The sequence below is a fragment of the Rhinopithecus bieti genome, unplaced genomic scaffold (assembly GCF_001698545.2).
Source record: "Rhinopithecus bieti isolate Rb0 unplaced genomic scaffold, ASM169854v2 scaffold_30337, whole genome shotgun sequence".
Classification (NCBI taxonomy): domain Eukaryota; kingdom Metazoa; phylum Chordata; class Mammalia; order Primates; family Cercopithecidae; genus Rhinopithecus; species Rhinopithecus bieti.
Window position 1 is genome coordinate 253807 of NW_016813238.1, and position 13566 is coordinate 267372.

The following is a 13566-nucleotide window of genomic DNA, read 5'->3' on the forward strand; positions in this document are numbered from 1 at the left end:
CTGCCTCAGCCTCCTGAGTAGCCAGGACTACAGGCGCCCGCCACCTCGCCCGGCTAATTTTTTTGTATTTTTTAGTAGGGACGGAGTTTCACCGTGTTAGCCAGGATGGTCTTGATCTCCTGACCTCGTGATCCACCCGTCTCGGCCTCCCAAAGTGCTGAGATTACAGGCTTGAGGCACCCCGTCCGGCCATTTTTGTATTTTTTAGTAGAGACAAGGTTTCACCATGTTGGCCAGGCTGGTCTCAAACTCCTGACCTCAGGTGATCCACCCGCCTCAGCCTTCCAAAGTGCTGGGATCACAGGCGTGAGCCACTGCACCCAGCTGCATATTCCTTTTTTACCTTTGTAAAGTAGCAAAACTGTAAGTCAAGCCACTGTAAGTCAGGAACCATGTGTACACTTTTCTGATTGATGTACAAAAAGGAGACTAAGTCTGGCACTAAAGCCATCCCTGGAAAACTTTATTATTATTAGTTTTTGCTATTAAATGAGAAGTTAGTTATGTGAAGAAAGTGACAAAGAAAGATGAAGTAATACTTTTTTAAAAATTAGTTTTATTGAGATATAATTCACATAATTAGTTTATTTGGCTCATGGTTCTGGGAAGTTCAAGGTCATGGCACTGGCATCTGGTGCGGGCCTTCTTGCTGCATCCCCAAAGCGAAACATGGAAGGAACGACAGGAGAGCTCAAGTGAGCAAGACAGGATTGAACTTCTGTAACAGATTCACTCTCACAATAAACTAAACCACTCCTCTGATAATGCCACTAGTCTATTCAGGAGGACAAAAGCCTTCATGACCTAATCATCTCTTACAGGTCTCACCTCTGTAAACTATTGCACTAGGGATTAAGTTTCCAATACAAGAACTTTGGGTGATGTTTCAAGCCATAGCAACCACTGTTTAACTTCAGAACATTTTCATCACCCCCCAGAAAAGCTGTACACATTTAGCAAGGACTCCTCATTCCACAAATCTTTTCTTTTTTTTCTTTTTTTTTTTTTTTTGGAGACAGATTCTCACTCTCTCGCCCAGGCTGGAGTACAGTGGCACCATCTTGGCTCACTGCACCCTCCACCCTCCACCTCCAGGTTCAAGTGATTCTTCTGCCTCAGCCTCCTGAATAGCTGGGATTACAGGCATGTGCCGCCACACCCGGCTAATTTTTTTTGCATTTTTAGTAGAGACGGGGTTTTACCATGTTGGCCAGGCTGGTCTTGAACTCCTAGCCTCAAGTGATCTACCCCCCTTGGCCTCCCAAAGTGTTGGGATTACAGGTGTGAGCTACCACACCCGGCCAGATCTACTTTTTTATTTGTATAGGTTGCCTATTCTGGGCATTTCATATCAGTAGACTCATATAATAGGAGTCTCCTTGTCTGGCTTCTTTCGCTTAGCACAGTGTTTTTAAGGTTCATCCATATTGTAGCATTTATCAGAACCTCATTCTTTTTTATAGTTGAATGATCCATTGTATGTACTACATTTATTCATTTGTCAGTTGATAAACAGTTGGGTCGTTAGCTACTTTTGACTGTTACGAATAATGCTGCTATGAACATTTGTGTGCAGGTTTTTGTTTGAACATATTTCTTCATTTCTCTTGGGTATATACATAGGAATGAAATTGCTGGGTCATGTGGTAACACTATATTTAGCATTTTGAGGACCTGCCAAACTCTTCCACAGTGGCTATCCCATTTTACTTTTTTTTTTTTGTTTTTTGAGACAGCGTCTCGCTCTGTTACCCAGGCTGGAGCACAGTGGCATGATTTCGACTTACTGCAACCTCTGCCTCCTGGGTTCAAGCAGTTCTCCTGCCTCAGCCTCCTGAATAGTTGGGATTACAGGCATGTGCCACCACACCCAGCTAATTTTTGTATTTTTTAGTAGAAACAGTGTTTTGCCACGTTTACCAGGCTGGTCTCTGACTCCTGACCTCAAATGATCCTCCCGCCTCTGCCTCCCAAAGTGCTGGGATTACAGTGATGAGCTACTGCATTCAGCCCATTACATGAGCTACATGCAATGTATGAGTGTTTTGATGTTTCCACATCTTCATCAATACTTGTTACTGTCTTTTTTACTGAAGTAATCAGTTTTGATAAAGCAGACATATGGCAAACTAAATAGTGAAGATATTTTCACATGCGTATTAGCTTAAGTTGCTCTCTAAACAGTTGTAGTGTGTATTGGCATATTTATAAAAATTTGCACTGTGAATTTAGCACTAAAGTAAAAAGTTAATGACTAATAACATAATTCTTCAACTTGTTTAGCTTTTAGAAAATTTTCATTTCAAAATGAAGCACTCTTGAAGGGAAAAAAAGGAGTAAATAAAAAATGAGTTGTTTCATCCTCTCCCTCTTGATTCACCAGATGTAATTGTTCTCTTGGAGCAATTTTTTTTTTTTTTTTAAGACAGATTCTCTGTTGCCCAGGCTGGAGTGCAGTGGTGTGATCATGGTTCACTGTAGCCTCAACTTTTTGTGCTCAAGTGATTCTCTCACCTTAGCCTCCCGAGTAGCTGGGACCACGGGTGCGCACCATCATGCCCGGTTAATTTTTGTATATTTTTGTAGAGGCAGGGTTTCACCATGTTGCCCAGGCTGGTTGAACTTCTGGGCTCAAGCGATCTGCCCGCCTTGGCCTCCCAAAGTGCTAAGATTACAGGTGTGAGCCACTTTGCCCGACTTCTTGAAGCATAAACGTGTATATATATACACACACATACACACACATATATAGTTTTTTGTTTTTTTTTTTTGAGACAGAGTCTTACTCTGTCACCCAGGCTGGGAGTGCAGTGGTGCGATCTCAACTCACTGCAACCTCTGCCTCCCAGGTTGGAGTGATTCTCCTGCCTCAGCCTCTCGAGTAGCTGGGATTACAGGCACGCGTCACCACACGTGGCTTATTTTTGTATTTTTTAGTAGAAATGGGGTTTCCTTCTGTTGGCGAGGCTGGTCTCAAACTCCTGACCTCAGGTGATCCGTCTGCCTCGGCCTCCCAAAGTGCCAGGATTACAAGCGTGAGCCACTGCGCCCGGCTGCATAAACTTATCTTTATAAATTATATGCTTCTAAATTATCAGGTGGACTGTGCCTTAAATGTATAGGCTTGAGTAGGCTGGGCATGGTGGCTCACACCTATACTCCCAACACTTTTAGAGGCCAAGGTAGGAAGATAGCTTGGGATTAGGAGTTCAAGGCCAGCGTGGACAACATAGTGAGTACCCTGTCTCTACAAAAAAAAGAAAAGAAAATTGGGTAGGCATGGTGGTGCATGCCTGAGGTCCTGGTCCCTGAGGAGGCTGAGGTGGAGGATTGCTTGAGCCCAGAAGGTCAAGGCTGCAATGAGCCGTGATTGCATGACTATACTCCAGTTTGGGTGACAGAGAGAGACACCATCTCTAAAAACAAAAAAAGTAATTGAAATAAAATATCATTGCTATCTTTTATTAATATTTTGTGTTTGGGGAGCCATTATTCTTATATTTTCCTTACATTTTTTAAATGTGGTTTCTTTTAGTTTTTTGAACCTACTTAAATTAGCTGACTTAAACTCTTTGTTAAGTCGAATATCTTGGCTTCCCTTGGGAAGAGTTTTTATTGTTTTTTCCCTTTATATGGGCTGTATGTTTTTATTTCTTTGCATATCTTCCAATTTTTTGTTGAAAACTGGACATTTTATTTTATTATTTTTAGACAGAGTCTCACTCTTGTCGCCCATGCTGGAGTGCAGTGGTGTGATCCAAGCAATTATCGTGCCTCAACCACCTGAGTAGCTGGGACCACGGGTGGGCGGCATCACACCTGGCTAATTTTTTTGGATTATTAGTAGAGACAGGGTTTCACCATGTTGGCCAAGCTGGTCTCAAACTCCTAACCTCAGGTGATTTGCTCACATCAGCCTCCCAAAGCACTGGGATTACAGGCTTGAGCCATGTGGCCAGCCAACTGGACATTTTAAATGATGTAATGTAGCAGCTCTGAAAATTACATTCTCCTCCCTCTGCAGGTGAGCTCTCAGTCAGGTAAAATACAGAGATATTTGCAAATGGGGTATTTTGAGGAACCACCAGACAGGTCAATAATGCTAATTTCTTGGGAATGGTACTTTGAAGGAGCTGTAGCCCAGTTCTGCTTCCTCTGCTAACTGCCAGTCTTCTGGTCTTCAATGTGGATGCAGCTGGTAGTTTTCAAGGCTATTATGGAGCTGGAGAGCTAGGAATGGGACTCAGTCAAGTTAAAATGCTGCAAAACTCACTATTCTTACCCGGATTCAGCTATTTGTCTTTGATAAATTATCCCCAGTTTGTTAAAAGCCTATTTCCACAGTTCTGAAAAAGGTGATTCTGATTATTTTGCCAATTTTTCATTGTCTTTATGTAGTAGAGAATTTTGGTCAGGGGAAGTCCTTATTCTGCCATTTTGATGATACTCTTTCCTTCCCCTTTCTTTTTAGGCTTTTATTTTCATGAATCTTGTATCTGTTGATGTTTTGTTTTGTTTTCTTTTTTTTTTTTTAAACAGGGTCTTGTTTTGTCACCCAGGCTAGAGTGCAGTGGTGTAATCATGGCCCACTGCAGCTTCCAACTCCTGGGCTCAAGTGATCCTGCTTCCTCAGCCTCCCAAGTAGTGGGGACTACAGGTGCACACCACCGTGACCAGCTAATTTTTTAAATTTTTTGTAGAGATGGCATCTTGCCCTGTTGTTCAGACTAGTCTCAAATTCCTGGCTTCAAGCGATCCTCCTATCTCAGCCCTTCAGAGTGCTGGGATTACAGGCTTGAGCCACTACACCAGCCTATACAATGTGAGGTCAGGGTTCAGATTCATTCTTTTCATCACCATTTATTGAAGAGACTGTTCTTTCCCCATTGGATGTTTTTTTGGCATCCTGGTCTAAAATCAGTTGACTGTAGATGTTTGGGTTTATTTCTGGACTTCTAATTCTACTCCATTGATTTATGCATCTTTCGTTATGCCAGTATTTCACTGCTTTGATTTCTATAGCCTTATAGTAGATTTTGAAATCAGGAAATATGACTTTTACAACATTTTTTCTTTCAGTATTTGTTTTGGTCATCCTGGATCCCTCGCTTTTTTTTTTTTTTTTTTTTTCTTGCCTCAGGTTTATATGTACAGATAGCACAGGAGGGCCCCAGCCCCATGCAGATGACAGCCCGAGGGGGTCACACCAGTCCTTCTGTTCTCACATTGGTAGACAGAGATACCTACTCTGAAGCCTTTGTAGGGGCCTGGGCACTTTTGGGAGCCTGAGCTGAAACTGAAGCTGGAGCTGCAGCCTCGGCCTTGGTTTGATCCTTGGCCTTGCTTGGCCTTTGGCCGGCACAGCCTGAGTACCTTGGCAGTGCGGGCACGAGCACACTTTCCAAGCTTGGGGTGGGCAGTGTAGACAAGTCAATCGAGCTTGTAGCTGACACCCTTTGGGATCTCGGGCTTAATCTCCTTGGGTTTTACGAGGGCCTTGATAGCCTCGGCACGTGCACGCATGGCCTTGGCATTGTTGACCTGCATCTTCTTTAGGCCCTTTTTGTTGTGCTTCTTGGCAAAGTGCATGTTCCTCAGGAACCTGGGGTCCACCCCTTAAGAGATTCGTATCTTTGTGATCGGGTTTCTTGATACTATTTCTGTGCCATTTTCGGGACTGGTTGTGTTTGGTGTGGTTCTTGGTCTTGGCCATGTCTGTACCTTAAGCCCCAGCTCCTGAAGCACCTAGAACTGGAACCCTCACATTTTTATATGAATTTTAAGGCTTTGTTTTATTTTTAGAGACAGAGTCTTGCAGTGTTGCCCAGGCTGCTCTTAGACTCCTGGGCTCCAGTGATGCTCTCATCTTGGCCACCTCTAAGTAGCTAGAACAGCAGGCATGCACTACCACTCCTGGTTTCCAAATGAATTTTGGGGTCAACTTGCCCATTTCTCTAGAAAAGGTAATTCATATTTTGAGGCCAGCACAGTGACTCATGCCTGTAATCCCAGCACTTTGGGAGGCCGAGGTGGGTGGATCACTTGAGGCCAGGAGTTTGAGACCAGCCTGGCCAACATGGCAAAACCTCATCTCTACTAAAAATACAAAAAATTAGCCGGGCGTTGTGGCGCGCGCCTGTAATCCCAGCCACTTGGGAGACTGAGGCAGGAGAATCACTTGAACCCTGGAGGTGGAGGTTGCCATGAGCTGAGATCGCGACACTGCACTCCAGACTGGGCGACAGAGCACAACTCTGTCCCAAAAAAAAAATAAATAAATAAATTTTTTTTTTGATAGAGATTGTGTTGAATCTGTGGATGAATTTGGTGAAATAGTATAACTTTAAGCATTATAAGTTTCATTTAGAGGAAGTTTAGAAGTATGTAAAGTGAAAAAGAGTTCAATGTTTGTGATTTTTTAATTAGGTAAGCGTATAGGTCCCACTTGGCCTTCTAGATCTGTCAAAGGAATGGGGGCAGCCTCTCCTAGAGCCACAGGCAGTCCGTGGTATAGGAACTAGGAAGCTGGTGCACCACTGAACAAAGATAGAGTGCTTCTCAGGGCTGCCTAAGACTCTCACTGTGGCCAACTCAGGTGAAGGTTTTCCTTCAGAGGCCACAGAGTCTCCACGGGAACAACCTGCCCCCTTCAGCATTCCTGTAGAGTGCTTCTGTTGTACATCAGAACCTGTAAATTGTGGAGCACTCGGGTGGGGATAGATACGATTGCCTTATTTGTCATGAATTTGAAAAAAGAAAACATTTGGGAACACATTTTTTACAAGTAGCCATTTGATATTTGTTTCCTGAAAAGTTTATGAGATTTTTTTAAAGAGCTCAAATTTTATTGAACATAGAGCCATAAATGGTGGTTTATTGACTTTATATGTATGTGTTTGTATCCACAGTGTTCTTCTCATTTCTTGCCTTTGTAATGTACCTAATTCCTGTGTTGCCAACACAATCATAGAAATACAAAGGAATTATGGTAATTGGCCGTAAGTGATGAAGTATGAGTTACATTTAATTATATATTCAAAAAAGGAAAATGGAAAGAAAGAAAACCTGGTTATCAATAAGTAGACCAAACTATATACCACCATTACTTAGGTTGTAGTTGAATATGTGGTCAAGCACGGTGGCTCATGCCTGTAATCTCAGCATTTTGGGCTGAGGCAGGAGGATCACCTGAGCTCAGGAGTTTGAGACCAGCCTGGGCAACATGGCGAAACCTCGTCTCTACAAAAAATACAAAAATTAACCAAGCATGGTGGTACGTCTGTAGTCCCAGCTACTCTGGCAACTGAGGCAGGAGGATTGCTTAGGCCTAGGAGTTCGAGGCTGTAGTAGGTCAAGGTCGTGCCACTGCACTCTAGCCTGGGTAACAGAGTGAGACTCTGTCTCAAAAAAAAAAAAAAAAAAAAAAAGTGGCCGGGCACAGTGGCTCATGCCTATAATCCCAGCACTTTGGGAGGCTGAAATGGGTGGATCACCTGAGGTCAGGAGTTCGAGACCAGCCTGGCCAGCATGGTGAAACGCCGTCTCTATTAAAAATACAAAAATTAGCCAGGCATGGTGGGTGCTTGTACTCCCAGCTACTCAGGAAGCTGAGGCAGGAGAATCACTGGAACCTGGGAGGCGGAGGTTGCGTTGACCCGAGACCACACCACTGCACTCCAGCCTGGGCAACAGCAAGACTCCATCTCAAAAAATAATAATAATAATAAAATAAGTTAAATATGTGGTAAATGTGACTTTCAGTGAAATGTATTTGAACTTTTGTTTGGGAGAGCAGATGGTTTCAAGCAAGCGTTATTCCTGATTTTAGCTTTTTGAGAAGAATCACAGTATTCCACTGTTGTAGGTATCAGAAACTATAATCAGTGATGTCCAGATTCTGCTATTTGAACCTACCCAGAGTCAGGGGTTCTAAGAAGCCACCCAAGGTGTGAAACTGGTATACTTTGCCAGGCTCCCGCTCTGCACACCCAAAGGGAAACTGGTACCGGAGGGATGATTGGAAGAATCGTGTCTGTAAACCACCTGCCAGCCACTCCCTTCTCCAGGCTCTATTTCTGCACCCTGCACTTAAGCCCAGCTTGGTATCTGACTGTCCTGTCCTGCTTTGGGACCTTTGCCGTGGTAGTCCTTTCCCTTGTGAGTCCCACCTGTCCCTTTTGCACTTGTCCAAACCTATCCTACAATCAAGGCCTACCTCAGAATAATATTTTTTTCATAACAGCCTTCTTGATTTCTCTCGCCATTTGCCCATCTCTGCCTTTGCTGATGCCCCATAAAGTTTATGAGTGCTGTGATTGTCAACAGCCCTCACCATAATCTGAGTACTCAGGCAATCCTCCTGCAACTTGTGAGCTCTTCAAGGAGGAAACGAGAAAATGCTGAACGATGATCCAGGCCCCGTTCAACGTGCCAGCCTCAGCTTTGAAGGGGCCAGCCTAGAATCATACTTTTTTTGTTGCATTATTTTTTTATTACTACTTGAGGAATTTTCTAACAGTCATTTCATAGTTCAGTTATTGTATCTGCTCCTGTAAGGTTATAATATGATTTCTTATTTCGTTCATTTGTAGCCCACCTGCGTGGATAACAGCATCACAGGAGTTATTGTCCGGAATTACTCATTGTCCTGTAGCCTTCCTCACTTTATCTTATTTTTCCCCCCCGACAGGAAAGGACTTAGAAGCCTTACAAATACATCTGTGCATTCTTGCTTCAGACTTTACAACTGAGGGCCAGCCCAGTCTGGAAGCATCTCTTGTTAATGTTACAAGGAAACCGCTACCTCAGCAAACAAAAGGAATGGAGGAGGAGACTTATAACAAATGCCATTTAAAAAAAAGAGAAAAACTTGTTTTCAGAAAACATTAGAGGAAATTCGGAAAATTTTAGCATTGCATAGAAGCAGTTTTACAGGTAAACGGATTTGACAGGCAGGCTCTGTCAAAATTCTGCAGAAGTTTGATCTTCTTAAGGACTTTGTGTGAAGTAATTCTGTACTGCTTTTTAAATTGCTGTTGATCAGCTTCTGGGTTTTTGGGTTCTAACTTTTTTGGGTATATTGAAGACATGGTGTATTACATTATATTACATTTTAAAAGTTAAGTTATTTTCTGCCATTGTAAATACAAGTATCAAACTATTCTTGCAAAGAAGTAGACATTTTTCTCAGCAAGCATATCCTTTTAGTAAGAGAGTGGAATGCTAAACAGTTCTTATCCAGCATTTTGGACATCTTTTATTTTTTGTCAGATCCTGCCTACACTGAAAATATTAATTATATAAACCTGTTGTCTCTCTCACCTCTACGTTGGATCACATGGTCACCTGCCTCATGGAAATGCCTTTTCTAAAACTTCGATTTGCAGAACTCCACTATTTTTATACCTAGCTACAGTTTTGAGAAAGAAGAATCAGAACGCTGACACGCTTACGGTCGCTGGGACAATTCCCTCTCACGCATGTATTGCTGCAGTGCCCAGGACAGTAAAATGGACTACAAGCGGCGCTTCCTGCTTGGCGGGTCCAAGCAGAAGGTGCAGCAGCACCAGCAGTACCCGATGCCCGAGCTGGGCCGAGCGCTGAGTGCTCCCCTGGCATCCACAGCCACCACTGCCCCCCTGGGCAGTCTGACTGCTGCAGGCAGCTGCCACCATGCCATGCCCCACTCCACTCCCATCGCCGATATCCAGCAGGGCATCTCCAAGTATCTGGATGCCCTGAACGTCTTCTGCCGCGCCAGTACTTTTCTCACAGATCTCTTCAGCACTGTGTTCAGGAACTCTCACTACTCAAAGGCAGCCATGCAGCTCAAAGATGTGCAAGAGCATGTCATGGAAGCAGCCAGTCGGCTGACCTCGGCCATAAAGCCTGAGATCGCCAAGATGCTAATGGAACTTAGTGCTGGGGCTGCAAATTTTACGGATCAAAAGGAATTCAGTCTCCAGGACATTGAGGTAGAGTATCTTTTGTGTCATACTTGTGTAGAAAAATATACTACAAAGGTAAGTGAGAATATTGTCTTAAGTTTTTTCCAAATCACTGTAATAGTAGCCTTTGTCCTCTTTCTGTTGGTACTCTGTCTTTGTAAGAAATTTGTGCATGCCAGGTTCTGAATTGCTTTCATATCAAATTAAGTAGGTTAAGGGTAGGTGTGGTGGCTATAACCCCACGGTTACAGCCAAGGCGGAAGGATCGCTTGAGCTCAGGAGTTTGAGGCATCATAGTAAGACCTTGTCTCTACATAAAATGAAAAAATTAATTAGCTGGGTGTGGTGGTGTGCACCTCTTTGATAGATTTTTTTTTTTTTCTTTTGAGACGGAGTCTCGCTCTGTCACCCAGACTGGAGTGCAGTGGTGCGATCTCAGCTCACTGCAAGCTCCACCTCCCAGGTTCACGCTATTCTCCTGCTTCAGCCTCCTGAGTAGCTGGGACTACAGGTGCCCGCCACCACGCCCGGTCAATCTCTCACATTTTTAGTAGAGATGGGGTTTTACTGTGTTAGCCAGGATGGTCTCGATCTCCTGATCTCGTGATCTGCCCGCCTCGGCCTCCGAAAGTGCTGGGATTACAGGCGTGAGCCATTGTTCCCAGCCTATAGATTTTAAAAATTACTTTCAGCTGTTCAGAGAGTTAATCTGACATTAGTTTTTCCATCCTTCTACACCCAGAAGCCCTGGCATTCCAGAAGCCCAGAAGCTGAGGTGGTAGGATCGCTTGAGCCCAGGAGTTTGAGGCTGCAGTGAGGCATGATTGCACTGCTGTACTCCAGCCTGGACGGCAGAGTGAGACCATGTCTCCAAAAAAAAAAAAGAAGAAGAAGAAGAAAAAAAATTATTAAGCAAACCAGCCCATATTTTATGTTGTTATCTTTCAGATTTTCAAGTCGAAACCTAATTTTCAAGTACTGTACTGGTAAAAGTTATTAGTGAGTGCTGAGAATTCTAAATATGATTATGAGCTTTATTTGTGGATTTTTTTTTTTTTTTGAGACAGAGTCTGGCTCTGTCACCCAGGCTGGAGCGCAGTGGCCAGATCCCAGCTCACTGCAAGCTCCGCCTCCCGGGTTTACGCCATTCTCCTGCCTCAGCCTCCCGGGATTTTTTTTTTTTTTTGAGAGGGTGTCTCGCTCTGTCACCCAGGCTAGAGTACAGTGGCGTGATCTCGGCTCACTGCAAGCTCCGCCTTCTGGGTTCACGCCATTCTCCTGCCTCAGCCTCCCAGTAGCTGGGACTACAGGTGCCCGCCACCACGCCCGGCTAACTTTTTTGTATTTTTAATAGAGACGGTGTTTCATCGTGTTAGCCAGGATGGTCTTGATCTCCTGATCTCGTGATCTGCCCACCTTGGCCTCCCAAAGTGCTGGGAGTACAGGCTTGAGCCACTGCGCCCAGCCATTTTTTTTTTTTGAGTCAGAGTTTCACCCTTGTTGCCCAGGCTGGAGTGCAATGGTGCAATCTTGGCTCACCGCAGCCTCTGCCTCCTGGGTTCAAGCTATTCCCCTGCCTCAGCCTCCCGAGTAGCTGTGATCACAGGCATGCGCCACCATGCCTGGCTAATTTTTGTATTTTTAGTAGAGACAGGGTTTCACCATGTTGGTCAGGCTAGGGTCTCAAACTCCCGACCTCAGGTGATCTGCCAGCCTCAGCCTCCCAAAGTGCTGGGATTATAGGCAGGAGCCACCGCACCCAGCCTTTTTTTTTTTTTTTTTTTTGAGGTGGAGTCTTACTCTGTCACCGTGCTGGAGTGCAGTGGCACGATCTTGGCTCACTGCAGCATCTACCTTCCAGGTTCAAGCAGTTCTCTGCCTTGGCCTCCTGAGTAGCTGGGATTACAGGCACTCGCCACCACACCCGGCTAACTTTTTTGTATTTTTAATAGAGACGGTGTTTCATCGTGTTAGCCAGGATGGTCTTGCTCTCCTGACCTCGTGATCTGCCCACCTTGGCCTCCCAAAGTGCTGGGAGTACAGGCATGAGCCACTGCGCCCAGCCTTTTTTTTTTTTTTAGCAGTTCTCTGCCTCGGCCTCCTGAGTAGCTGGGATTACAGGCACCCGCCACCATGCCCGGCTAATTTTTTGTATTTTTAGTAGAGACAGGGTTTTACCATCTTGGCCGGGTCGGTCTTGAACTCCTAACCTCAAGTGATCCTCCCGCCTCGGCCTCCCAAAGTGCTGGGATTATAGGCTTGAGCCACCCTGCTCGTCCTGTGGATTTTTATTATATGGAATCATTGGTTTGTAGAGAGTCCCACATATGTTTATAGAATAATGTTTCCAATTCTAAATTCATAGTTGCTGATATTCAGATGCATTTGAGTCTTACTCAGTACATTTCTTGGGATCTTTGATAGTTTTTTTGTTTGTTTAAGAGACAGAGTCTTGCTCTGTCGCCCAGGCTGAAGTGTAGTGGCACGATCTCGGCTCACTGCAACCTCTGCTTCCCACGTTCTAGCAGTTCTCCTGTCTCAGCCTCCTGAGTAGCTGGGACTACAGGCACATGCGGCCACACCTGGCTAATTTTTTGTATTTCAGTAGAGATGGGGTTTCACCGTGTTGCCCAGGCTGGTCTCAAACTCCTGAGCTTAGGCAGTCCACCCGCCTCGTCCTCCTAAAGTGCTAGGATTACAGGCGTGAGCCACCACACCTGGCCTCTTTGATAGTTAAAATGAAATATTTTTCTTTCAGGGCTCTAGATTACAAAGTAAGATTAGAATACAAGTTTCATTCAAAGTAAAGATAACCTTTTTTCTTGTTTTCATTTAAGAAATGATTTATTAAAATTTGATCTATTATATTTGTTTGATTTTTAAAATTACTTTTAGCTCTTCAGAGAGTTAATCTGACATTAGTTTTTCCATCCTTCTACATCCAGGTGAAGTTCCTGAATATGAGATCCTAGGAAGGAGACTGTTCCTTACCCCATCCTGGGGTTAAGATCACCAGTCTTTTGAGTCAGATCTGATGATTGAGGTGCCTGAATAAGCTAACTAACACTGCTTTGGGTTAACCAAAAAAAGAACTCGACCTTTAAGTAACACAACTAATTTTTACTGTTTAAAAGTGATTTTGAAGGGATTTCCAAGAAGAACTTAAGAGTTATTTCTCATCAGACACAGCATCATTGGTGTAAATCAGGGTTTATCAAACTTTTTCTATTAAGGGCAGACACAAATTTTAGGCTTCATGGACCACATGTGGTCTCTCTCACATACGCTTTGTTTTTGTTTTTGTTTTGAGACGGAGTTTCATCTTGTAGTCCAGGCTGGAGTACAATGGCGCGATCTTGGCTCACTGCAACCCCGCCTCCCGGGTTCAAGCAATTCTCCTGCCTCAGCCTCCCGAGTAGGTAGGGTTACAGGCGCCCGCCACCGTGCCTGGCTAATTTTTGTATTTTTAATAGAGATAGGGTTTCACCACGTTGGTCAGGCTGGTCTCAAACTCCTGACCTCAAGTGATCCAACCGCCTCAGCCTCCCAAAGTACTGGGATTTACAGGTGTGAGCCACCGCTCCCGGCCTTGTTTTTTTTTTTTTTTTTTTTTTTTTTT

The 13566-nt window shown here is 44.2% G+C and overlaps 1 protein-coding gene across 1 annotated transcript in view; it reads left to right on the forward strand.

Moving 5' to 3' along the window:
* GARRE1 (granule associated Rac and RHOG effector 1) overlaps positions 1-13566 on the forward strand; it is a 108156-nt gene that overhangs the window by 42936 nt on the left and 51654 nt on the right. The window contains exon 2 of the mRNA XM_017847865.1: positions 8690-9974. Coding sequence (XP_017703354.1) covers positions 9480-9974 — 495 coding nt within the window. The 5' untranslated portion in view covers positions 8690-9479. The remainder of the gene's footprint in view (positions 1-8689; positions 9975-13566) is intronic.